The sequence below is a fragment of the Salmo salar genome, chromosome 02 (assembly GCF_965601325.2).
Source record: "Salmo salar chromosome 02, fSalSal1, whole genome shotgun sequence".
NCBI classification, from domain to species: domain Eukaryota; kingdom Metazoa; phylum Chordata; class Actinopteri; order Salmoniformes; family Salmonidae; genus Salmo; species Salmo salar.
Genome location: NC_138292.1, coordinates 8,832,515 through 8,857,500, shown reverse-complemented (window position 1 = coordinate 8,857,500; position 24,986 = coordinate 8,832,515). Strand labels below are relative to the sequence as shown.

The window sequence follows — 24,986 nt, the reverse complement described above, 5'->3', positions numbered from 1 at the left end:
AGGTCCAGAGTAGAGCTGTATAGTCCAGAACGCTGAATAAAGACAGGACTGATACAGGTCCAGAGTAGAGCTGTATAGTCCAGAACGCTGAATAAGCTGAATAAAGACAGGACTGATACAGGTCCAGAGTAGAGCTGTATAGTCCAGAACGCTGAATAAAGACAGGACTGATACAGGTCCAGAGTAGAGCTGTATAGTCCAGAACGCTGAATAAAGACAGGACTGATACAGGTCCAGAGTAGAGCTGTATAGTCCAGAACGCTGAATAAAGACAGGACTGATACAGGTCCAGAGTAGAGCTGTATAGTCCAGAACTGCTGAATAAAGACAGGACTGATACAGGTCCAGAGTAGAGCTGTATAGTCCAGAACTCTGAATAAGCTGAATAAAGACAGGACTGATACAGGTCCAGAGTAGAGCTGTATAGTCCAGAACGCTGAATAAAGACAGGACTGATACAGGTCCAGAGTAGAGCTGTATAGTCCAGAACCTGAATAAAGACAGGACTGATACAGGTCCAGAGTAGAGCTGTATAGTCCAGAACGCTGAATAAGCTGAATAAAGACAGGACTGATACAGGTCCAGAGTAGAGCTGTATAGTCCAGAACGCTGAATAAGCTGAATAAAGACAGGACTGATACAGGTCCAGAGTAGAGCTGTATAGTCCAGAACGCTGAATAAAGACAGGACTGATACAGGTCCAGAGTAGAGCTGTATAGTCCAGAACTCTGAATAAGCTGAATAAAGACAGGACTGATACAGGTCCAGAGTAGAGCTGTATAGTCCAGAACGCTGAATAAAGACAGGACTGATACAGGTCCAGAGTAGAGCTGTATAGTCCAGAACGCTGAATAAAGACAGGACTGATACAGGTCCAGAGTAGAGCTGTATAGTCCAGAACGCTGAATAAAGACAGGACTGATACAGGTCCAGAGTAGAGCTGTATAGTCCAGAACGCTGAATAAGCTGAATAAAGACAGGACTGATACAGGTCCAGAGTAGAGCTGTATAGTCCAGAACGCTGAATAAAGACAGGACTGATACAGGTCCAGAGTAGAGCTGTATAGTCCAGAACGCTGAATAAAGACAGGACTGATACAGGTCCAGAGTAGAGCTGTATAGTCCAGAACGCTGAATAAAGACAGGACTGATACAGGTCCAGAGTAGAGCTGTATAGTCCAGAACGCTGAATAAAGACAGGACTGATACAGGTCCAGAGTAGAGCTGTATAGTCCAGAACGCTGAATAAAGACAGGACTGATACAGGTCCAGAGTAGAGCTGTATAGTCCAGAACTCTGAATAAGCTGAATAAAGACAGGACTGATACAGGTCCAGAGTAGAGCTGTATAGTCCAGAACGCTGAATAAAGACAGGACTGATACAGGTCCAGAGTAGAGCTGTATAGTCCAGAACGCTGAATAAAGACAGGACTGATACAGGTCCAGAGTAGAGCTGTATAGTCCAGAACTCTGAATAAAGACAGGACTGATACAGGTCCAGAGTAGAGCTGTATAGTCCAGAACTCTGAATAAGCTGAATAAAGACAGGACTGATACAGGTCCAGAGTAGAGCTGTATAGTCCAGAACGCTGAATAAAGACAGGACTGATACAGGTCCAGAGTAGAGCTGTATAGTCCAGAACGCTGAATAAAGACAGGACTGATACAGGTCCAGAGTAGAGCTGTATAGTCCAGAACGCTGAATAAGCTGAATAAAGACAGGACTGATACAGGTCCAGAGTAGAGCTGTATAGTCCAGAACGCTGAATAAAGACAGGACTGATACAGGTCCAGAGTAGAGCTGTATAGTCCAGAACGTCTGAATAAAGACAGGACTGATACAGGTCCAGAGTAGAGCTGTATAGTCCAGAACGCTGAATAAGCTGAATAAAGACAGGATTGATACAGGTCCAGAGTAGAGCTGTATAGTCCAGAACGCTGAATAAAGACAGGACTGATACAGGTCCAGAGTAGAGCTGTATAGTCCAGAACTGCTGAATAAAGACAGGACTGATACAGGTCCAGAGTAGAGCTGTATAGTCCAGAACGCTGAATAAGCTGAATAAAGACAGGACTGATACAGGTCCAGAGTAGAGCTGTATAGTCCAGAACGCTGAATAAAGACAGGACTGATACAGGTCCAGAGTAGAGCTGTATAGTCCAGAACGCTGAATAAAGACAGGACTGATACAGGTCCAGAGTAGAGCTGTATAGTCCAGAACGCTGAATAAAGACAGGACTGATACAGGTCCAGAGTAGAGCTGTATAGTCCAGAACGCTGAATAAAGACAGGACTGATACAGGTCCAGAGTAGAGCTGTATAGTCCAGAACGCTGAATAAGCTGAATAAAGACAGGACTGATACAGGTCCAGAGTAGAGCTGTATAGTCCAGAACGCTGAATGAAAGACAGGACTGATACAGGTCCAGAGTAGAGCTGTATAGTCCAGAACGCTGAATAAAGACAGGACTGATACAGGTCCAGAGTAGAGCTGTATAGTCCAGAACGCTGAATAAAGACAGGACTGATACAGGTCCAGAGTAGAGCTGTATAGTCCAGAACGCTGAATAAAGACAGGACTGATACAGGTCCAGAGTAGAGCTGTATAGTCCAGAACGCTGAATAAAGACAGGACTGATACAGGTCCAGAGTAGAGCTGTATAGTCCAGAACGCTGAATAAAGACAGGACTGATACAGGTCCAGAGTAGAGCTGTATAGTCCAGAACGCTGAATAAAGACAGGACTGATACAGGTCCAGAGTAGAGCTGTATAGTCCAGAACGCTGAATAAAGACAGGACTGATACAGGTCCAGAGTAGAGCTGTATAGTCCAGAACGCTGAATAAAGACAGGACTGATACAGGTCCAGAGTAGAGCTGTATAGTCCAGAACGCTGAATAAGCTGAATAAAGACAGGACTGATACAGGTCCAGAGTAGAGCTGTATAGTCCAGAACGCTGAATAAAGACAGGACTGATACAGGTCCAGAGTAGAGCTGTATAGTCCAGAACGCTGAATAAAGACAGGACTGATACAGGTCCAGAGTAGAGCTGTATAGTCCAGACCTGGGACCCACCCTGTTTGTTGATGATCTTGTTGATCTGCTCGTCCAGGTACTCTCGTCGTTTGATGAGGGCCTCAGACCAGCGGTCCCTCACACAGTTCAGGTCCTCCTCCTGCAGGCCAACAGAAGACAGCATCAGTGTCAGCAGGACTCTGTCCAGTATCAGTTCCAAAGCATTACCAGGGTCTGGTTCAGTGGTCTGTATCATTACAGGACCTTCCCCCAGTAGACCCCACATCACCTCCGTGAGAAGACACAGTGGGAGGCCCTAGGAGCCTGGTCAAAATGAACCCTCTTTCTCAAAGTCTATTGAAAAAAAGTCCCAAACTCTATCAGGAAATGGAATGTCTCCCAGGCTCAGAACCTTTAATGTACTGTTGGCTGATTAAAAGATGACATCACCATCATCAAACTACCCACCCAGCACCATAACAACCACACACATGCACACTCCACCCCCATTCCTGAGCTCAACTCCCCTGTCATGCAAAATGAGTCATGCATGGATGCAGCAATGCGTTGGTTATGTGATTGTGGTACAACAAGTCTCCTGCAGCAGCTCTTGAGTGGCGGGTTGAGAAGCAGACAGGAAGGAAGTTAGTGTGTTGTTTTAACCTGAGGGGTAGTAGGACCGAGAGACAGACTAGAACACAGACAGACAGACACCAGGGCACTGGAGTGGGAGGAAAGAAACCCAGAATATGAGGGATCTATCTGGGCTGGGGTGATGCCTTAAAAACATTCTCAAATCATTTTCTTTGTTTGGGTGACATTATTTAGTTGGACCAGTGCCATCCGTGTCCAACATTGTGCTTGGAGGAAAGAGTTCTCCTCAAAAAGTGCACAACATTATCCAATCATGTTCCACTCTGTGAGGCCGGACCTAGGACCAGGAGTTTGTCCTGACCACTAGACCTGACTAGGGAAAACTACCCCCTACTCCTCCAGCCTCCTGTCTCCTACCCCTCTAGTCTCCTGTCTCCTACCCCCTACTCCTCCAGCCTCCTGTCTCCTACCCCTCTAGTCTCCTGTCTCCTACCCCCTACTCCTCTAGTCTCCTGTCTCCTACCCCTCTAGTCTCCTGTCTCCTACCCCCTACCCCTCTAGTCTCCTGTCTCCTACCCCTCTAGTCTCCTGTCTCCTACCCCCTACTCCTCCAGCCTCCTGTCTCCTCCCCCTCTAGTCTCCTGTCTCCTACTCCCTCTAGTCTCCTGTCTCCTACCCCTCTAGTCTCCTGTCTCCTACCCCCTACCCTCAGTCTCCTGTCTCCTACCCCTCTAGTCTCCTGTCTCCTACCCCCTACTCCTCTAGTCTCCTGTCTCCTACCCCTCTAGTCTCCTGTCTCCTACCCCACTAGTCTCCTGTCTCCTACCCCCTACCCCTCTAGTCTCCTGTCTCCTACCCCTCTAGTCTCCTGTCTCCTACCCCCTACTCCTCTAGTCTCCTGTCTCCTACCCCTCTAGTCTCCTGTCTCCTACCCCCTACCCCTCTAGCCTCCTGTCTCCTACCCCTCTAGTCTCCTGTCTCCTACCCCCACTCCCAGTCTCCTGTCTCCTACCCCCTACTCCTCTAGTCTCCTGTCTCCTACCCCTCTAGTCTCCTGTCTCCTACCCCCTACCCCTCTAGCCTCCTGTCTCCTACCCCTCTAGTCTCCTGTCTCCTACCCCCTACTCCTCTAGTCTCCTGTCTCCTACCCCTCTAGCCTCCTGTCTCCTACCCCTCTAGCCTCCTGTCTCCTACCCCTCTAGTCTCCTGTCTCCTACCCCTCTAGCCTCCTGTCTCCTACCCCTCTAGTCTCCTACCCCCTACTCCTCTAGCCTCCTGTCTCCTCTACCCCTCTAGTCTCCTGTCTCCTACCCCCTACTTCTCTAGTCTCCTGTCTCCTACCCCCTACTCCTCTAGTCTCCTGTCTCCTACTTCTCTAGTCTCCTCTCTCCTACCCCTCTAGTCTCCTGTCTCCTACCCCTCTAGTCTCCTGTCTCCTACCCCTCTAGTCTCCTGTCTCCTACTCCTCTAGTCTCCTGTCTCCTACCCCCTACTCCTCTAGTCTCCTGTCTCCTACCCCCTACTCCTCTAGTCTCCTGTCTCCTACCCCCTACTCCTCTAGTCTCCTGCTCCTACCCCCTACTCCTCTAGTCTCCTACCCCCTACTCCTCTAGTCTCCTGTCTCCTACCCCTCTAGTCTCCTGTCTCCTACCCCCTACTCCTCTAGCCTCCTGTCTCCTACCCCTCTAGTCTCCTGTCTCCTACCCCCTACTCCTCTAGTCTCCTGTCTCCTACCCCTCTAGCCTACTGTCTCCTACCCCCTACTCCTCTAGCCTCCTGTCTCCTACCCCTCTAGTCTCCTGTCTCCTACCCCTCTAGTCTCCTGTCTCCTACCCCACTAGTCTCCTGTCTCCTACCCCACTAGTCTCCTGTCTCCTACCCCTCTAGTCTCCTGTCTCCTACCCCCTACTCCTCTAGTCTCCTGTCTCCTACCCCCTACTCCTCTAGCCTCCTGTCTAATACCCCCTCTCCAGTCTCCTGTCTCCTACCCCCTACTCCTCTAGTCTCCTGTCTCCTACCCCTCTAGTCTCCTGTCTCCTACCCCTCTAGTCTCCTGTCTCCTACCCCTCTAGTCTCCTGTCTCCTACCCCTCTAGTCTCCTGTCTCCTACTTCTCTAGTCTCCTGTCTCCTACCCCCTACTCCTCTAGTCTCCTGTCTCCTACCCCCTACTCCTCTAGTCTCCTGTCTCCTACCCCCTACTCCTCTAGTCTCCTGTCTCCTACCCCCTACTCCTCTAGTCTCCTGTCTCCTACTCCTCTAGTCTCCTGTCTCCTACCCCTCTAGTCTCCTGTCTCCTACCCCCTACTCCTCTAGTCTCCTGTCTCCTACCCCCTACTCCTCTAGCCTCCTGTCTCCTACCCCCTACTCCTCTAGTCTCCTGTCTCCTACCCATCTAGTCTCCTGTCTCCTACCCCTCTAGTCTCCTGTCTCCTACCCCTCTAGTCTCCTGTCTCCTACCCCCTACTCCTCTAGTCTCCTGTCTCCTACCCCCTACTCCTCTAGTCTCCTGTCTCCTACCCCCTACTCCTCTAGTCTCCTGTCTCCTACCCCTCTAGTCTCCTGTCTCCTACCCCCTACTCCTCTAGTCTCCTGTCTCCTACCCCTCTAGTCTCCTGTCTCCTACCCCCTACTCCTCTAGTCTCCTGTCTCCTACCCCCTACTCCTCTAGTCTCCTGTCTCCTACCCCCTACTCCTCTAGTCTCCTGTCTCCTACCCCTCTAGTCTCCTGTCTCCTACCCCTCTAGTCTCCTGTCTCCTACCCCTCTAGTCTCCTGTCTCCTACCCCTCTAGTCTCCTGTCTCCTACCCCTCTAGTCTCCTGTCTCCTACCCCCTACTCCTCTAGTCTCCTGTCTCCTACCCCCTACTCCTCTAGTCTCCTGTCTCCTACCCCTCTAGTCTCCTGTCTCCTACCCCTCTAGTCTCCTGTCTCCTACCCCTCTAGTCTCCTGTCTCCTACCCCCTACTCCTCTAGTCTCCTGTCTCCTACCCCTCTAGTCTCCTGTCTCCTACCCCCTACTCCTCTAGTCTCCTGTCTCCTACCCCCTAGCTCCTGCTCCACCCGCCTCCTGTCTCCTACCCCTCTAGTCTCCTGTCTCCTACCCCCTACTCCTCTAGTCTCCTGTCTCCTACCCCTCTAGTCTCCTGTCTCCTACCCCTCTAGTCTCCTGTCTCCTACCCCTCTAGTCTCCTGTCTCCTACCCCTCTAGTCTCCTGTCTCCTACCCCTCTAGTCTCCTGTCTCCTACCCCCTACTCCTCTAGTCTCCTGTCTCCTACCCCTCTAGTCTCCTGTCTCCTACCCCCTACTCCTCTAGTCTCCTGTCTCCTACCCCTCTAGTCTCCTGTCTCCTACCCCTCTAGTCTCCTGTCTCCTACCCATCTAGTCTCCTGTCTCCTACCCCTCTAGTCTCCTGTCTCCTACCCCTCTAGTCTCCTGTCTCCTACCCCTCTAGTCTCCTGTCTCCTACCCCTACTCCTCTAGTCTCCTGTCTCCTACCCCTCTAGTCTCCTGTCTCCTACCCCCTACTCCTCTAGCCTCCTGTCTCCTACCCCTCTAGTCTCCTGTCTCCTACCCCCTACTCCTCTAGTCTCCTGTCTCCTACCCCCTACTCCTCTAGTCTCCTGTCTCCTACCCCCTACTCCTCTAGTCTCCTGTCTCCTCAGCCCCCCCCTACTCCTCTAGTCTCCTGTCTCCTACCCCCTACTCCTCTAGTCTCCTGTCTCCTACCCCCTACTCCTCTAGTCTCCTGTCTCCTACCCCCTACTCCTCTAGTCTCCTGTCTCCTACCCCTACTCCTCTAGTCTCCTGTCTCCTACCCCCTACTCCTCTAGTCTCCTGTCTCCTACCCCTCTAGTCTCCTGTCTCCTACCCCTCTAGTCTCCTGTCTCCTACCCATCTAGTCTCCTGTCTCCTACCCCTCTAGTCTCCTGTCTCCTACCCCCTACTCCTCTAGTCTCCTGTCTCCTACCCCCTACTCCTCTAGTCTCCTGTCTCCTACCCCCTACTCCTCTAGTCTCCTGTCTCCTACCCCCTACTCCTCTAGTCTCCTGTCTCCTACCCATCTAGTCTCCTGTCTCCTACCCCTCTAGTCTCCTGTCTCCTACCCCCTACTCCTCTAGTCTCCTGTCTCCTACCCCTCTAGTCTCCTGTCTCCTACCCCTCTAGTCTCCTGTCTCCTACCCCTCTAGTCTCCTGTCTCCTACCCCTCTAGTCTCCTGTCTCCTACCCCTCTAGTCTCCTGTCTCCTACCCCTCTAGTCTCCTGTCTCCTCCTACCCCTCTAGCCTCCTGTCTCCTACCCCTCTAGTCTCCTGTCTCCTACCCCCTACTCCTCTAGTCTCCTGTCTCCTACCCCACTAGTCTCCTGTCTCCTACCCCTCTAGTCTCCTGTCTCCTACCCCTCTAGCCTCCTGTCTCCTACCCCTCTAGTCTCCTGTCTCCTACCCCTCTAGCCTCCTGTCTCCTACCCCTCTAGACTCCTGTCTCCTACCCCCTACTCCTCTAGTCTCCTGTCTCCTACCCCCTACTCCTCTAGTCTCCTGTCTCCTACTCCTCTAGTCTCCTGTCTCCTACCCCCTACTCCTCTAGTCTCCTGTCTCCTACCCCCTACTCCTCTAGTCTCCTGTCTCCTACCCCTCTAGTCTCCTGTCTCCTACCCCTACCCTCTAGTCTCCTGTCTCCTACCCCCTACTCCTCTAGTCTCCTGTCTCCTACTCCTCTAGTCTCCTGTCTCCTACCCCCTACTCCTCTAGTCTCCTGTCTCCTACCCCCTACCCCTCTAGCCTCCTGTCTCCTACCCCTCTAGTCTCCTGTCTCCTACCCCCTACTCCTCTAGTCTCCTGTCTCCTACCCCCTACTCCTCTAGTCTCCTGTCTCCTACCCCTCTAGTCTCCTGTCTCCTACCCCCTACCCCTCTAGTCTCCTGTCTCCTACCCCCTACTCCTCTAGTCTCCTGTCTCCTACCCCCTACACCTCTAGTCTCCTGTCTCCTACCCCTCTAGCCTCCTGTCTCCTACCCCTCTAGTCTCCTGTCTCCTACCCCCTACTCCTCTAGCCTCCTGTCTCCTACCCCTCTAGTCTCCTGTCTCCTACCCCCTACTCCTCTAGTCTCCTGTCTCCTACCCCTCTAGCCTCCTGTCTCCTACCCCTCTAGTCTCCTGTCTCCTACCCCCTACTCCTCTAGTCTCCTGTCTCCTACCCCCTACTCCTCTAGTCTCCTGTCTCCTACCCCCTACCCCTCTAGTCTCCTGTCTCCTACCCCTCTAGCCTCCTGTCTCCTACCCCTCTAGTCTCCTGTCTCCTACCCCCTACTCCTCTAGCCTCCTGTCTCCTACCCCTCTAGTGTCCTGTCTCCTACCCCTCTAGTCTCCTGTCTCCTACCCCCTACTCCTCTAGTCTCCTGTCTCCTACCCCCTACTCCTCTAGTCTCCTGTCTCCTACCCCCTACTCCTCTAGTCTCCTGTCTCCTACCCCCTACTCCTCTAGTCTCCTGTCTCCTACCCTCAGCCCGCCCTACCCCTCTAGTCTCCTGTCTCCTACCCCCTACTCCTCTAGTCTCCTGTCTCCTACCCCTCTAGTCTCCTGTCTCCTACCCCTCTAGTCTCCTGTCTCCTACCCCCTACTCCTCTAGTCTCCTGTCTCCTACCCCTCTAGTCTCCTGTCTCCTACCCCCTACTCCTCTAGTCTCCTGTCTCCTACCCCCTACTCCTCTAGCCTCCTGTCTCCTACCCCTCTAGTGTCCTGTCTCCTACCCCCTACCCCTCTAGTCTCCTGTCTCCTACCCCTCTAGTCTCCTGTCTCCTACCCCTCTAGTCTCCTGTCTCCTACCCCCTACTCCTCTAGTCTCCTGTCTCCTACCCCTCTAGTCTCCTGTCTCCTACCCCTCTAGTCTCCTGTCTCCTACCCCTCTAGTCTCCTGTCTCCTACCCCCTACTCCTCTAGTCTCCTGTCTCCTACCCCTCTAGTCTCCTGTCTCCTACCCCCTACGTCTCCTACCCCCTACTCCTCTAGTCTCCTGTCTCCTACCCCTCTAGTCTCCTGTCTCCTACCCCCTACTCCTCTAGTCTCCTGTCTCCTACCCCCTACTCCTCTAGTCTCCTGTCTCCTACCCCTCTAGTCTCCTGTCTCCTACCCCCTACTCCTCTAGTCTCCTGTCTCCTACCCCTCTAGTCTCCTGTCTCCTACCCCTCTAGTCTCCTGTCTCCTACCCCCTACCCCTCTAGTCTCCTGTCTCCTACCCCCTACTCCTCTAGTCTCCTGTCTCCTACCCCCTACTCCTCTAGTCTCCTGTCTCCTACCCCCTACTCCTCTAGTCTCCTGTCTCCTACCCCCTACTCCTCTAGTCTCCTGTCTCCTACTCTAGTCTCCTGTCTCCTACCCCCTACTCCTCTAGGCTCCTGTCTCCTACCCCCTACTCCTCTAGTCTCCTGTCTCCTACCCCCTACCCCTCTAGTCTCCTGTCTCCTACCCCTCAAGTCTCCTGTCTCCTACCCCCTACCCCTCTAGTCTCCTGTCTCCTCCCCCTACACCTCTAGCCTCCTGTCTCCTACCCCTCTAGTCTCCTGTCTCCTACCCCTACTCCTCTAGCCTCCTGTCTCCTACCCCCTACTCCTCTAGTCTCCTGTCTCCTACCCCTCTAGTCTCCTGTCTCCTCCCCCTACCCCTCTAGTCTCCTGTCTCCTACCCCTCTAGGTCCTGTCTCCTACCCCCTACTCCTCTAGTCTCCTGTCTCCTACCCCTCTAGTCTCCTGTCTCCTACCCCTCTAGTCTCCTGTCTCCTACCCCCTACCCCTCTAGTCTCCTGTCTCCTACCCCCTACTCCTCTAGTCTCCTGTCTCCTACCCCTCTAGTCTCCTGTCTCCTACCCCCTACTCCTCTAGTCTCCTGTCTCCTACCCCCTACTCCTCTAGTCTCCTGTCTCCTACCCCTCTAGTCTCCTGTCTCCTACCCCCTACTCCTCTAGTCTCCTGTCTCCTACCCCCTACTCCTCTAGTCTCCTGTCTCCTACCCCTCTAGTCTCCTGTCTCCTACCCCCTACCCTCTAGTCTCCTGTCTCCTACCCCTCTAGTCTCCTGTCTCCTACCCCTCTAGTCTCCTGTCTCCTACCCCTCTAGTCTCCTGTCTCCTACCCCCTACTCCTCTAGTCTCCTGTCTCCTACCCCTCTAGTCTCCTGTCTCCTACCCCCTACTCCTCTAGTCTCCTGTCTCCTACCCCTCTAGTCTCCTGTCTCCTACCCCCTACTCCTCTAGTCTCCTGTCTCCTACCCCCTACTCCTCTAGCCTCCTGTCTAATACCCCTCTAGTCTCCTGTCTCCTACCCCCTACTCCTCTAGTCTCCTGTCTCCTACCCATCTAGTCTCCTGTCTCCTACCCCTCTAGTCTCCTGTCTCCTACCCCATACTCCTCTAGTCTCCTGTCTCCTACCCCTCTAGTCTCCTGTCTCCTACCCATCTAGTCTCCTGTCTCCTACCCATCTAGTCTCCTGTCTCCTACCCCTCTAGTCTCCTGTCTCCTACCCCCTACTCCTCTAGCCTCCTGTCTCCTACCCCTCTAGTCTCCTGTCTCCTACCCCCTACTCCTCTAGCCTCCTGTCTCCTACCCCTCTAGTCTCCTGTCTCCTACCCCCTACTCCTCTAGTCTCCTGTCTCCTACCCCCTACTCCTCTAGTCTCCTGTCTCCTACCCCCTACTCCTCTAGTCTCCTGTCTCCTACCCCCTACTCCTCTAGTCTCCTGTCTCCTACCCCCTACCCCTCTAGTCTCCTGTCTCCTCACCCCTACCCCTCTAGTCTCCTGTCTCCTACCCCCTACTCCTCTAGTCTCCTGTCTCCTACCCCTACTCCTCTAGTCTCCTGTCTCCTACCCCCTACTCCTCTAGTCTCCTGTCTCCTACCCCTCTAGTCTCCTGTCTCCTACCCCTCTAGTCTCCTGTCTCCTACCCATCTAGTCTCCTGTCTCCTACCCCTCTAGTCTCCTGTCTCCTACCCCCTACTCCTCTAGTCTCCTGTCTCCTACCCCCTACTCCTCTAGCCTCCTGTCTCCTACCCCTCTAGTCTCCTGTCTCCTACCCCCTACTCCTCTAGTCCCTCCCCTCGTCTCCTGCCCACCCCTCTAGCCTCGTGTCTCCTACCCCCTACTCCTCTAGTCTCCTGTCCCACCCCTCTAGTCTCCTGTCCCCTACCCCCTAGCCCGCTCCTACGCCTCTGCCCTGTCTCCTACCCCTCTAGCCTCCTGTCTCCTACTCCTCTAGTCTCCTGTCTCCTACCCCTCTAGTCTCCTACCCCCTACCCCTCTAGTCTCCTGTCTCCTACCCCTCTAGCCTCCTGTCTCCTACCCCCTCTCCAGTCTCCTGTCTCCTACCCCCTACTCCTCTAGCCTCCTGTCTCCTACCCCTCTAGCCTCGTGTCTCCTACCCCCTACTCCTCTAGTCCCTTACCCCTCTAGTCTCCTGTCTCTACCCCTCTAGTCTCCTGTCTCCTACCCCCTACTCCTCTAGTCTCCTGTCTCCTACCCCTCTAGTCTCCTGCCCCCTACCCCTCTAGTCTCCTGTCTCCTACCCCTCTAGTCTCCTGTCTCCTACCCCTCTAGTCTCCTGTCTCCTACTCCTCTAGTCTCCTGTCTCCTACCCCTCTAGTCTCCTACCCCCTACCCCTCTAGTCTCCTGTCTCCTACCCCTCTAGTCTCCTACCCCCTACCCCTCTAGTCTCCTGTCTCCTACTCCTCTAGTCTCCTGTCTCCTACCCCTCTAGCCTCCTGTCTCCTACCCCTCTAGTCTCCTGTCTCCTACCCCCTACCACTCTAGCCTCCTGTCTCCTACCCCTCTAGTCTCCTGCTCCTACCCCCTACTCCCTCTAGTCTCCTGTCTCCTACCCCCTACTCCTCTAGTCTCCTGTCTCCTACCCACTCTAGCCTCCTGTCTCCTACCCCTCTAGTCTCCTGTCTCCTACCCCCTACTCCTCTAGTCTCCTGTCTCCTACCCCCTACTCCTCTAGTCTCCTGTCTCCTACCCCTCTAGTCTCCTGTCTCCTACCCCTACTAGTCTCCTGTCTCCTACCCCTCTAGTCTCCTGTCTCCTACCCCCTACTCCTCTAGCCTCCTGTCTCCTACCCCTCTAGCCTCCTGTCTCCTACCCCTCTAGTCTCCTGTCTCCTACCCCCTAGTCTCCTGTCTCCTACCCCCTACTCCTCTAGTCTCCTGTCTCCTACCCCATACTCCTCTAGTCTCCTGTCTCCTACCCCCTACTCCTCTAGTCTCCTGTCTCCTACCCCCTACTCCTCTAGTCTCCTGTCTCCTACCCCCTACTCCTCTAGTCTCCTGTCTCCTACCCCCTACTCCTCTAGTCTCCTGTCTCCTACTCCGTCTCCTGTCTCCTACCCCCTACTCCTCTAGTCTCCTGTCTCCTACCCCCTACTCCTCTAGTCTCCTGTCTCCTACCCCCTACTCCTCTAGTCTCCTGTCTCCTACTCTAGTCTCCTGTCTCCTACCCCCTACTCCTCTAGTCTCCTGTCTCCTACCCCCTACTCCTCTAGTCTCCTGTCTCCTACCCCCTACTCCTCTAGTCTCCTGTCTCCTACCCCCTACTCCTCTAGTCTCCTGTCTCCTACCCCCTACCCCTCTAGTCTCCTGTCTCCTATCCCCTACTCCTCTAGTCTCCTGTCTCCTACTCCTCTAGTCTCTTGTCTCCTACCCCCTACTCCTCTAGCCTCCTGTCTCCTACTCTTCTAGTCTCTTGTCTCCTACCCCTCTAGTCTCCTGTCTCCTACCCCTCTAGCCTCCTGTCTCCTACCCCTCTAGTCTCTTGTCTCCTACCCCTCTAGTCTCCTGTCTCCTACCCCTCTAGTCTCCTGTCTCCTACCCCCTACTCCTCTAGCCTCCTGTCTCCTACTCTTCTAGTCTCCTGTCTCCTACTCCTCTAGTCTCCTACCCCCTACTCCTCTAGTCTCCTGTCCCCTACCCCCTACTCCTCTAGTCTCCTGTCTCCTACCCCCTACTCCTCTAGTCTCCTGTCTCCTACCCCCTACTCCTCTAGTCTCCTGTCTCCTACCCCCGTCCCCGCTCCTACCCCTCCCCTCTAGTCTCCTGTCTCCTACCCCCTACTCCTCTAGTCTCCTGTCTCCTACCCCCTAGCCTCCTGCTCCACCCCGTCTCCTGTCTCCTACCCCCTACTCCTCTAGTCTCCTGTCTCCTACCCCCTACTCCTCTAGTCTCCTGTCTCCTACCCCCTACTCCTCTAGTCTCCTGTCTCCTACTCCTCTAGTCTCCTGTCTCCTACCCCCTACTCCTCTAGTCTCCTGTCTCCTACCCCCTACTCCTCTAGTCTCCTGTCTCCTACCCCCTACTCCTCTAGTCTCCTGTCTCCTACTCCTCTAGTCTCCTGTCCCCTACCCCCTACTCCTCTAGTCTCCTGTCTCCTACTCCTCTAGTCTCCTGTCCCCTACCTCCTCTAGTCTCCTGTCTCCTACTCCTCTAGTCTCCTGTCTCCTACCCCCTACTCCTCTAGTCTCCTGTCTCCTACCCCCTACTCCTCTAGTCTCCTGTCTCCTACTCCTCTAGTCTCCTGTCTCCTACCCCCTACTCCTCTAGTCTCCTGTCTCCTGTCCCCTACCCCCTACTCCTCTAGTCTCCTGTCTCCTACTCCTCTAGTCTCCTGTCTCCTACCCCCTACTCCTCTAGTCTCCTGTCTCCTGTCCCCTACCCCCTACTCCTCTAGTCTCCTGTCTCCTACTCCTCTAGTCTCCTGTCTCCTACCCCCTACTCCTCTAGTCTCCTGTCTCCTACCCCTCTAGTCTCCTGTCTCCTACTCCTCTAGTCTCCTGTCTCCTACCCCCTACTCCTCTAGTCTCCTGCCCCTCTCCCCTCCCCCTACTCCTCTAGTCTCCTGTCTCCTACTCCTCTAGTCTCCTGTCTCCTGTCTCCTACTCCTCTAGTCTCCTGTCTCCTACCCCCTACTCCTCTAGTCTCTACTGTCTGCAAGCACATGACCAGAAGCTGGTTTCCATCCATCATGCCTCGTCATCATCATTGGCAGTAGTTAGGGGTTGAACATTCAGTTGGACGATGCCTGGATTTCCTGTTTATTCCATCTGGAAAACCTAGGATTTTAGTTTAAGTTGTGGGAATGTTGCTACCCTCGCTGTAGTAGGAGGCAGCACCATCCATCATGCAGCAGCAGTAGCAGCAGCAGCAGCAGTAGCAGCAGACTGAGGAGTTACAGTATACCTGATAACTATCCATATCTCCATCCTCTTCCTCCCTCTGGCAGGACAGAATACAGCACAGTACAGTACACTCAGTCAGTCAGTCAGGCAGACAGACAGACAGACAGGAGTAGCCTACATACCTCTCCACTGTCTGCAAGTTGCTCTGGATAAGAGCGTCTGCTAAATGACCAAAATGTCAAATGTAAATCCACTACAACTCTGGGTAAGTGTCAGTGGCCTGGAGATGTCACTGGCTGACTAATCACATTGTTGTTTTTCCTCTGGAAGTGTGTGTAGCAGTGGGGGTAAAAGGCTGCTTCTTGGTCCTGCTACATAAAAATGACCTCCCAGATCATGTGTATGTAGAATGACTGAGAAGCTCAGTTCTGGTGACTTTTAAAAGGACATCGTACTCCAAAATGAATCGACATAAAATGATGCTGACACCATGTAAAATATCATTTCCATCTCCAGAAATAATCCCAATAACATATTGGAGCAGGCATACAGCCGATACATGGTCCATATGATCAGGCATGCTATTAACAATAGGCATGATCCCCTGTAGCCCAACTGATGCAGCCTAGTGGCTGTAAATAAATAGGCTGAACAACGGGGTTGTCTATCTGCATTTACCCTATTGGTCTAATCATTAGCTAGATCTCAGATGTGATCTTTTAACTAGATAGCATCCTATTGATGCATTTGATGTCCCATATAATGTAGGCCTACCTGTTAGGGTGACGTGGGGTAAACCGCCACCCAGCCTGTACTTCTCACAGAAACCACTTCAAGTCACCATTTTCCCTGGTTGCCACTACTCTAAAAGTGTAATCTGTCTCATATATTTTTTTAAAGTCACTCCCAAAACATGATTTTGAGGTAGGGTGGACCTTTACCCATAAAAAAAACTCAGGGTACAAAACCATCTATTTTGTGAAGTACACCAGTCCCTCCTGCAGCAAAGCACCCCCACAACATGATGCTGCCACCCTGTGCTTCACGGTTGGGATGGTGTTCTTTGGCTTGCAAGCCTCCCCCTTTTTCCTCCAAACATAACGATGGTCATTATGGCCAAACAGTTTTACTTTTGTTTCATCAGACCAGAGGACATTTCTCCAAAAAGTACGATCTTTGTCCCCATGTGCAGTTGCAAACCGTAGTCTGGCTTTTTTATGGTGGTTTTGGAGCAGTGGCTTCTTCCTTGCTAAGTGGCTTTTCAGGTTATGTCGATATAGGACTCGTTTAACTGTGGATATAGATACTTTTGTACCTGTTTCCTCCAGCATCTTCACAAGGTCCTTTGCTGTTGTTCTGGGATTGATTTGCACTTTTCGCACCAAAGTACATTCATCTCTAGGAGACAGAACGCGTCTCCTTCCTGAGCGGTATGACGGCTGCGTGGTCCCATGGTCTTTACACTTGCGTACTATTGTTTGTACAGATGAACGTGGTACCTTCAGGCGTTTGGAAGGTTGAGGTCTACAATTATTTTTTCTGAGGTCTTGGCTGATTTCTTTAGATTTTCCCATGATGTCAAGCAAAGAGGCACTGAATTTGAAGGTAGGCCTTGAAATACATCCACAGGTACACCTCCAATTGACTCAAATGATGTCAATTAGCCTATCAGAAGCTTCTAAAGCCATGACATCATTTTCTGGAATTTTCCAAGGTTTTTAAAGGCACAGTCAACTTAGTGTATGTAAACTTCTGACCCACTGGAATTGTGATACAGTGAATTATAAATGAATTATAAGTCTGTAAACAATTGTTGGAAAAATTACTTGTGTCATGCACAAAGTAGATGTCCTAACCGACTTGTCAAAAATATAGTTTGTTAACAAGAACTTTGTGGAGTGGTTGAAAATCGAGTTTTAATGACTCCAACCTAAGTGTATGTAAACTTCCAACCTCAACTGTATATAGATTCTATTCATGACTTGTTTTGCTTGAAGAGGAAAAGTGAATGTAGAATGTTCTAGCCTCTTCAAGTGCGCCTCGGCAGAAATATTTGTTATATATTATGTTACATATTTTTTGGGGGTGTGGCCGCAACGATTTTGGTGTGGCGCAGCGCCACAGCTAAAATGACTGCAGCGGAAACGCTGTAGTCAATTTAAGGTGAAAAATTGTAGTCCAACTAGAGGATAGCCTAATCAGATCACTCAGTGGATTCGATTGATACACAACAGACAAATATGTAGACTTTTCTACATTCTACACAGCAGATGAATATATTTCTATGGTTCCATCATTCTACAGATGTCTCCCTCCAGTGGAATAATTGATGACTGGCACCTTTCCTTCCCTACACCAGACAGCTTTGTCATGATAGCCTAAGGATCCTCCATCTGAAAACTACAGGATGCAGAGATTGATTACTGCTAGGATTTCATCATGTCCAGATACACAGTAGATATCTCCAGTCCACCATTAGGCAGTAGAACTGTAGTCTAGTGCTACAGTCTCATCCCAGGGCCTGGTGTGTGTGTGTGTCTCTGTGTATCTCTGTGTGTGTCTGTGTGTCTCTGTGTGTGTGTGTGTGTGTCTCTGTGTGTGTCTGTGTGTCTCTGTGTGTGTGTCTGTGTGTCTCTGTGTGTGTGTGTCTCTGTGTGTGTGTGTGTGTGTGTGTCTCTGTGTGTGTGTCTGTGTGTTACAGTAATATGAACCCATACATTCTGCAACATTCATTAGATTTACAGCAGCCCATGATTTAGCCATGTCAGTAGGCCCAGAACCAGAATCACCACAGCTAGTCACACCACCAACACCACCACCATCACCACCATCTAACCACCACCATCAACACCATCATCACCACCGTCTAACCACCACCATCAACCACCATCTAACCACCACCACCGTCTACCCCACTCACCATCACCACCACCACCCCCGTCTAACCACTCACCACCACCCCCGTCTAACCACCATCACCACCACCACTCTAACCACCACCACCACCGTCTAACCACCATCACCACCACCACCATCACCACCATCTAACCACCGTCTAACCACCACCACCACCGTCTAACCACCACTCACCACCACCACCGTCTAACCACCATCACCACCACCACCACCACCACCACCACCACCACCGTCTAACCACCATCACCACCACCACCGTCTAACCACCATCACCACCCCCGTCTAACCACCATCACCACCACCACCACCGTCTAACCACCATCACCACCACCACCGTCTAACCACCACACCACCACCACCACCACCGTCTAACCACCATCACCACCACCACCGTCTAACCACCATCACCACCACCACGTCTAACCACCATCACCACCACCACCACCGTCTAACCACCATCACCACCACCACGTCTAACCACCATCACCACCACCACCACCGTCTAACCACCATCACCACCACCACCACCACCGTCTAACCACCATCACCGTCTAACCACCACCACCACCGTCTAACCACCATCACCACCACCACCGTCACCACCACCACCACCATCACCACCACCGTCTAACCACCACCACCGTCTAACCACCACCATCACCACCACCACCACCACCACCACCACCACCACCGTCTAACCACCACCACCGTCTAACCACCATCATCATCACCACCACCGTACAACCACCTCACCACCATCATCATCACCACCACCACCACAACCACCGTCTAACCACCACCACCATCATCACCAACATCATCTCATCACCACCACCACCATCATCATCACCACCACCACCGTCTAACCACCACCACCGTCTAACCACCATCACCTCCACCACCACCATCCACCGTCTAACCACCACCACCACCACCACCACCGTCTAACCACCATCACCTCCACCACCACCGTCTAACCACCACCACCACCACCACCACCACCACCGTCTAACCACCACCATCACCCCGTCTAACCACCATCCCACCACCACCACCGTCTAACCACACCACCACCGTCTAACCACCACCACCGTCTAACCACCATCACCACCTCCACCACCACCACCGTCTAACCACCACCACCACCGTCTAACCACCATCACCACCACCACCACCGTCTAACCACCACCATCACCACCACCACCGTCTAACCACCATCACCACCATCACTTAACCACCACCACCACCGTCTAACCACCATCACCACCACCACCGTCTAACCACCACCACCGTCTAACCACCACCACCGTCTAACCACCACCACCGTCTAACCACCACCACCACCACCACCACCACCGTCTAACCACCATCACCACCACCACCGTCTAACCACCACCACCGTCTAACCACCACCACCACCGTCTAACCACCACCATCACCACCACCACCGTCTAACCACCACCACCGTCTAACCACCACCACCGTCTAACCACCATCACCGTCTAACCACCACCACCACCGTCTAACCACCATCCTACCACCACCGTCTAACCACCACCACCGTCTAACCACCATCACCACCACCACCACCGTCTAACCACCACCACCGTCTAACCACCACCATCACCACCACCTCCACCACCATCCACCACCATCACCACCACCACCACCACCATCATCACCACCATCACCACCACCACCACCACCACCACCACCATCCACCACCGTCTAACCACCACCACCATCTAACATCCACCATCATCATCATCATCACCACCACAACCACCATCACCACCATCATCATCACCACCACCACCACAACCACCATCACCATCACCACCATCATCACCAACATCATCATCATCACCACAACCACCATCATCATCACCACCACCACCTCCATCACCGCCATCACCTCCACCATCACCACCATCACCTCCACCACCACCATCACCTCCACCACCATATACAGCACATATAACACCATAGTTGTATATTATAAAGAGGAAGCAAATCTGATATACAACATTGCCACACTGACACATCTCTTACAAACTCTTATTATAGAAATATGCTGTGTGTGATTGTGTAGTGGTGTGTGTGTGTGTGTACATGTAACTGTGTAGTAGTGTGTGTGTGCCACTGACCTGGTAGCTGTCCAGGGGTCTCTGTAGCTTGGTGGAGCGTGCTGACACACAGCCGATAGAGACAGACAGAACAGCCTCCACCAGCAGAGGCAGAGTCCCAGAGTCCTGCACCTGCTTCACACACACCTGCAGCCTGCGCGAGTGACCCTGAGAACACACACACCATCCATATAACCTGCTTAACATACAGACGGCCAATTACAATGAAGAGAAACACAGAAGAAAAGCAGGAAATTAGACGACGCTCATCTTTTCCCTTCATTTGGGGATTGAGTCAATGAGGCATTTACTGGATCTACACAACCCATGTCATGGGACCTGGCTTCATCTCCACATCACTCTACTTTCAAGGGCTGAAAACATCTGACAAACTATACTTTATGAGTGAAATGTCCCTTTAAATGTAGCTTTAGCACTGCTTATTTATTGGTGTCTGTGCTGTCCTGTTACCTGTCTGAGCTGGAACACTCCTCCAGTCTGATGTCCTTCCCTGTCCTGTTACCTGTCTGAGCTGGAACACTCCTCCAGTCTGATGTCCTTCCCTGTCCTGTTACCTGTCTGAGCTGGAACACTCCTCCAGTCTGATGTCCTTCCCTGTCCTGTTACCTGTCTGAGCTGGAACACTCCTCCAGTCTGATGTCCTTCCCTGTCCTGTTACCTGTCTGAGCTGGAACACTCCTCCAGTCTGATGTCCTTCCCTGTCCTGTTACCTGTCTGAGCTGGAACACTCCTCCAGTCTGATGTCCTTCCCTGTCCTGTTACCTGTCTGAGCTGGAACACTCCTCCAGTCTGATGTCCTTCCCTGTCCTGTTACCTGTCTGAGCTGGAACACTCCTCCAGTCTGATGTCCTTCCCTGTCCTGTTACCTGTCTGAGCTGGAACACTCCTCCAGTCTGATGTCCTTCCCTGTCCTGTTACCTGTCTGAGCTGGAACACTCCTCCAGTCTGATGTCCTTCCCTGTCCTGTTACCTGTCTGAGCTGGAACACTCCTCCAGTCCCGATGTCCTTCCCAGGCTGCATCTCTACATCAGAGTAGTCCCCCTGCTCATTCAGCTCCTGGATAGAAACCCACAGCTCAATACGACGAGACACCTCACTCCACCTGCAGGGACAAATCACATTGGACTTATTTGTCACACATTCATTAGTCACATGTGCCGAATACAGCAGGTGTAGACCTTACCGTGAAATGCTTCCTTACAAGCCCTTACTTACACACAACAAGCATGTGACGGGTGAGTGTGTGTGTGTGTGGTGCATGCCTTCATGTATCCTTGAGATTATACACATATGCATGTGCTCTACACACTGTGTGTGTACCTGTCTCGTAGTGTGCGTGTCTTGGCCAGCAGTGCGTCCAGCTCCCAGAGAGAGCGTCCGTTTCCGGCACAGCGGTGACCCCACACCTCGATGGCCAGCGCCCCGTCTGCGATGAACTCTAAAAACTCCTCTGTCACATGGATCACATAGTCCTACACACAGAGATATACTATATCAAACATCAACGATGAGCAGATCACATAGTCCTACAGACAGAGATACTATATCAAACATCAACGATGAGCAGATCACATAGTCCTACACACAGAGATACTATATCAAACATCAACGATGAGCAGATCACATAGTCCTACACACAGAGATACTATATCAAACATCAACGATGAGCAGATCACATAGTCCTACACACAGAGATACTATATCAAACATCAACGATGAGCAGATCACATAGTCCTACACACAGAGATACTATATCAAACATCAACGATGAGCAGATCACATAGTCCTACACACAGAGATACTATATCAAACATCAACGATGAGCAGATCACATAGTCCTACACACAGAGATACTATATCAAACATCAACGATGAGCAGATCACATAGTCCTACACACAGAGATACTATATCAAACATCAACGATGAGCAGATCACATAGTCCTACACACAGAGATACTATATCAAACATCAACGATGAGCAGATCACATAGTCCTACACACAGAGATACTATATCAAACATCAACGATGAGCAGATCACATAGTCCTACACACAGAGATACTATATCAAACATCAACGATGAGCAGATCACATAGTCCTACACACAGAGATACTATATCAAACATCAACGATGAGCAGATCACATAGTCCTACACACAGAGATACTATATCAAACATCAACGATGAGCAGATCACATAGTCCTACACACAGAGATACTATATCAAACATCAACGATGAGCAGATCACATAGTCCTACACACAGAGATACTATATCAAACATCAACGATGAGCAGATCACATAGTCCTACACACAGAGATACTATATCAAACATCAACGATGAGCAGATCACATAGTCCTACACACAGAGATACTATATCAAACATCAACGATGAGCAGATCACATAGTCCTACACACAGAGATACTATATCAAACATCAACGATGAGCAGATCACATAGTCCTACACACAGAGATACTATATCAAACATCAACGATGAGCAGATCACATAGTCCTACACACGGAGATACTATATCAAACATCAACGATGAGCAGATCACATAGTCCTACACACGGAGATACTATATCAAACATCAACGATGAGCAGATCACATAGTCCTACACACAGAGATACTATATCAAACATCAACGATGAGCAGATCACATAGTCCTACACACAGAGATACTATATCAAACATCAACGATGAGCAGATCACATAGTCCTACACACAGAGATACTATATCAAACATCAACGATGAGCAGATCACATAGTCCTACACACAGAGATACTATATCAAACATCAACGATGAGCAGATCACATAGTCCTACACACAGAGATACTATATCAAACATCAACGATGAGCAGATCACATAGTCCTACACACAGAGATACTATATCAAACATCAACGATGAGCAGATCACATAGTCCTACACACAGAGATACTATATCAAACATCAACGATGAGCAGATCACATAGTCCTACACACAGAGACACTATATCAAACATCAACGATGAGCAGATCACATAGTCCTACACACAGAGACACTATATCAAACATCAACAATGAGCAGAAACATGAGAATAATGTGACATATGGGCCCTGGTCTAAAGTAGTCAGCTATATAGGGAACAGACTGCCATTTGGGACGCACACATATTCCAACCAGAATCCTCAGCGTCAGTGTCAGCCAACAGAGGATGATGTGAAATAACTTTTCTAAAATTCATTGGTTTTCCAGAAATCCCAGTTGAAGAGTCCTGAAATCAGGACGGGATCAGGAGGAAATCCAGATTCCTCCAATAGGGATTTCTGGAAAACGTGGGAATTTGAGTAAAGTCCCCATAATGTTGTAACCCTATGTTCCCTACCTTGCAGTGGTCGAAGCGGACGGTGAACTGGGCGTCGGGGGTGCGGGGCGTGGTGGGCGTGTCTGGGCTGACCATGGGCGGGGCCACTGTAGGCTCCGCCCCCTCCCAGAAGGTGTACTGGCAGAAGACGAAGTTGGACAGGTTGACAGGCAGCCCCGTGGCCTCCCTGATACGCACCTGTAGTAGAAAAACACCATGAAGAAGATGACCTTATTGTCCAATCTACACAGATCCACTGTTCTCCTGTTTATTCCACATCCTCCGAAAGACACACAGACACATACTGAGGAGTTCTATATACTGAGGAGTTCTATATACTGAGGAGTTCTATATACTGAGGAGTTCTATATACTGAGGAGTTCTATATACTGAGGAGTTCTATATACTGAGGAGTTCTACATACTGAGGAGTTCTATATACTGAGGAGTTCTACATACTGAGGAGTTCTATATACTGAGGAGTTCTATATACTGAGGAGTTCTATATACTGAGGAGTTCTACATACTGAGGAGTTCTATATACTGAGGAGTTCTACTATACTGAGGAGTTCTATATACTGAGGAGTTCTATATACTGAGGAGTTCTATATACTGAGGAGTTCTATATACTGAGGAGTTCTATATACTGAGGAGTTCTGCATACTGAGGAGTTCTATATACTGAGGAGTTCTATGCATACTGAGGAGTTCTAGCATACTAGAGGACAGTTCTATATACTGAGGAGTTCTACATACTGAGGAGTTCTACATACTGAGGAGTTCTACATACTGAGGAGTTCTACATACTGAGGAGTTCTACATACTGAGGAGTTCTAGATACTGAGGAGTTCTACATACTGAGGAGTTCTACATACTGAGGAGTTCTACATACTGAGGAGTTCTACATACTGAGGAGTTCTACATACTGAGGAGTTAGAACAGAGGACAGTTCTACATACTGAGGAGTTCTACATACTGAGGAGTTCTACATACTGAGGAGTTCTACATACTGAGGAGTTAGAACAGAGGACAGTTCTACATACTGAGGAGTTCTACATACTGAGGAGTTAGAACAGAGGACAGTTCTACATACTGAGGAGTTCTACATACTGAGGAGTTCTAGATACTGAGGAGTTCTACATACTGAGGAGTTCTACATACTGAGGAGTTCTACATACTGAGGAGTTCTACATACTGAGGAGTTCTACATACTGAGGAGTTCAGAGGAGTTCTACATACTGAGGAGTTCTACATACTGAGGAGTTCTACATACTGAGGAGTTCTACGATACAGAGGACAGTTCTACATACTGAGGAGTTCTACAGAGGAGTTCTACATACTGAGGAGTTCTACATACTGAGGAGTTCTACATACTGAGGAGTTCTACATACTGAGGAGTTAGAACAGAGGACAGTTCTACATACTGAGGAGTTCTACATACTGAGGAGTTCTACATACTGAGGAGTTCTACATACTGAGGAGTTCTACATACTGAGGAGTTCTACATACTGAGGAGTTCTACATACTGAGGAGTTCTAGATACTAGAGGACAGTTCTACATACTGAGGAGTTCTACATACTGAGGAGTTCCAGCATACTGAGGAGTTCTACATACTGAGGAGTTCTACATACTGAGGAGTTCTATATACTGAGGAGTTCTACATACTGAGGAGTTCTACATACTGAGGAGTTCTACATACTGAGGAGTTCTACATACTGAGGAGTTCTATATACTGAGGAGTTCTACGATACAGAGGACAGTTCTACATACTGAGGAGTTCTACATACTGAGGAGTTCTACATACTGA

The 24,986-nt window shown here is 50.8% G+C and overlaps 1 protein-coding gene across 1 annotated transcript in view; it reads right to left on the bottom strand.

Annotated features, from left to right (window-relative positions):
- LOC106596042 (kinesin-like protein KIF13A) overlaps window positions 1-24,986 on the bottom strand; it is a 294,942-nt gene that overhangs the window by 36,543 nt on the left and 233,413 nt on the right. The window contains exons 22-27 of the mRNA XM_082959594.1: window positions 23,202-23,378; window positions 21,149-21,300; window positions 20,798-20,930; window positions 19,828-19,974; window positions 14,826-14,861; window positions 3,077-3,176 (exon numbers count right to left, since the gene is read on the bottom strand). Coding sequence (XP_082815720.1) covers window positions 3,077-3,176; window positions 14,826-14,861; window positions 19,828-19,974; window positions 20,798-20,930; window positions 21,149-21,300; window positions 23,202-23,378 — 745 coding nt within the window. The remainder of the gene's footprint in view (window positions 1-3,076; window positions 3,177-14,825; window positions 14,862-19,827; window positions 19,975-20,797; window positions 20,931-21,148; window positions 21,301-23,201; window positions 23,379-24,986) is intronic.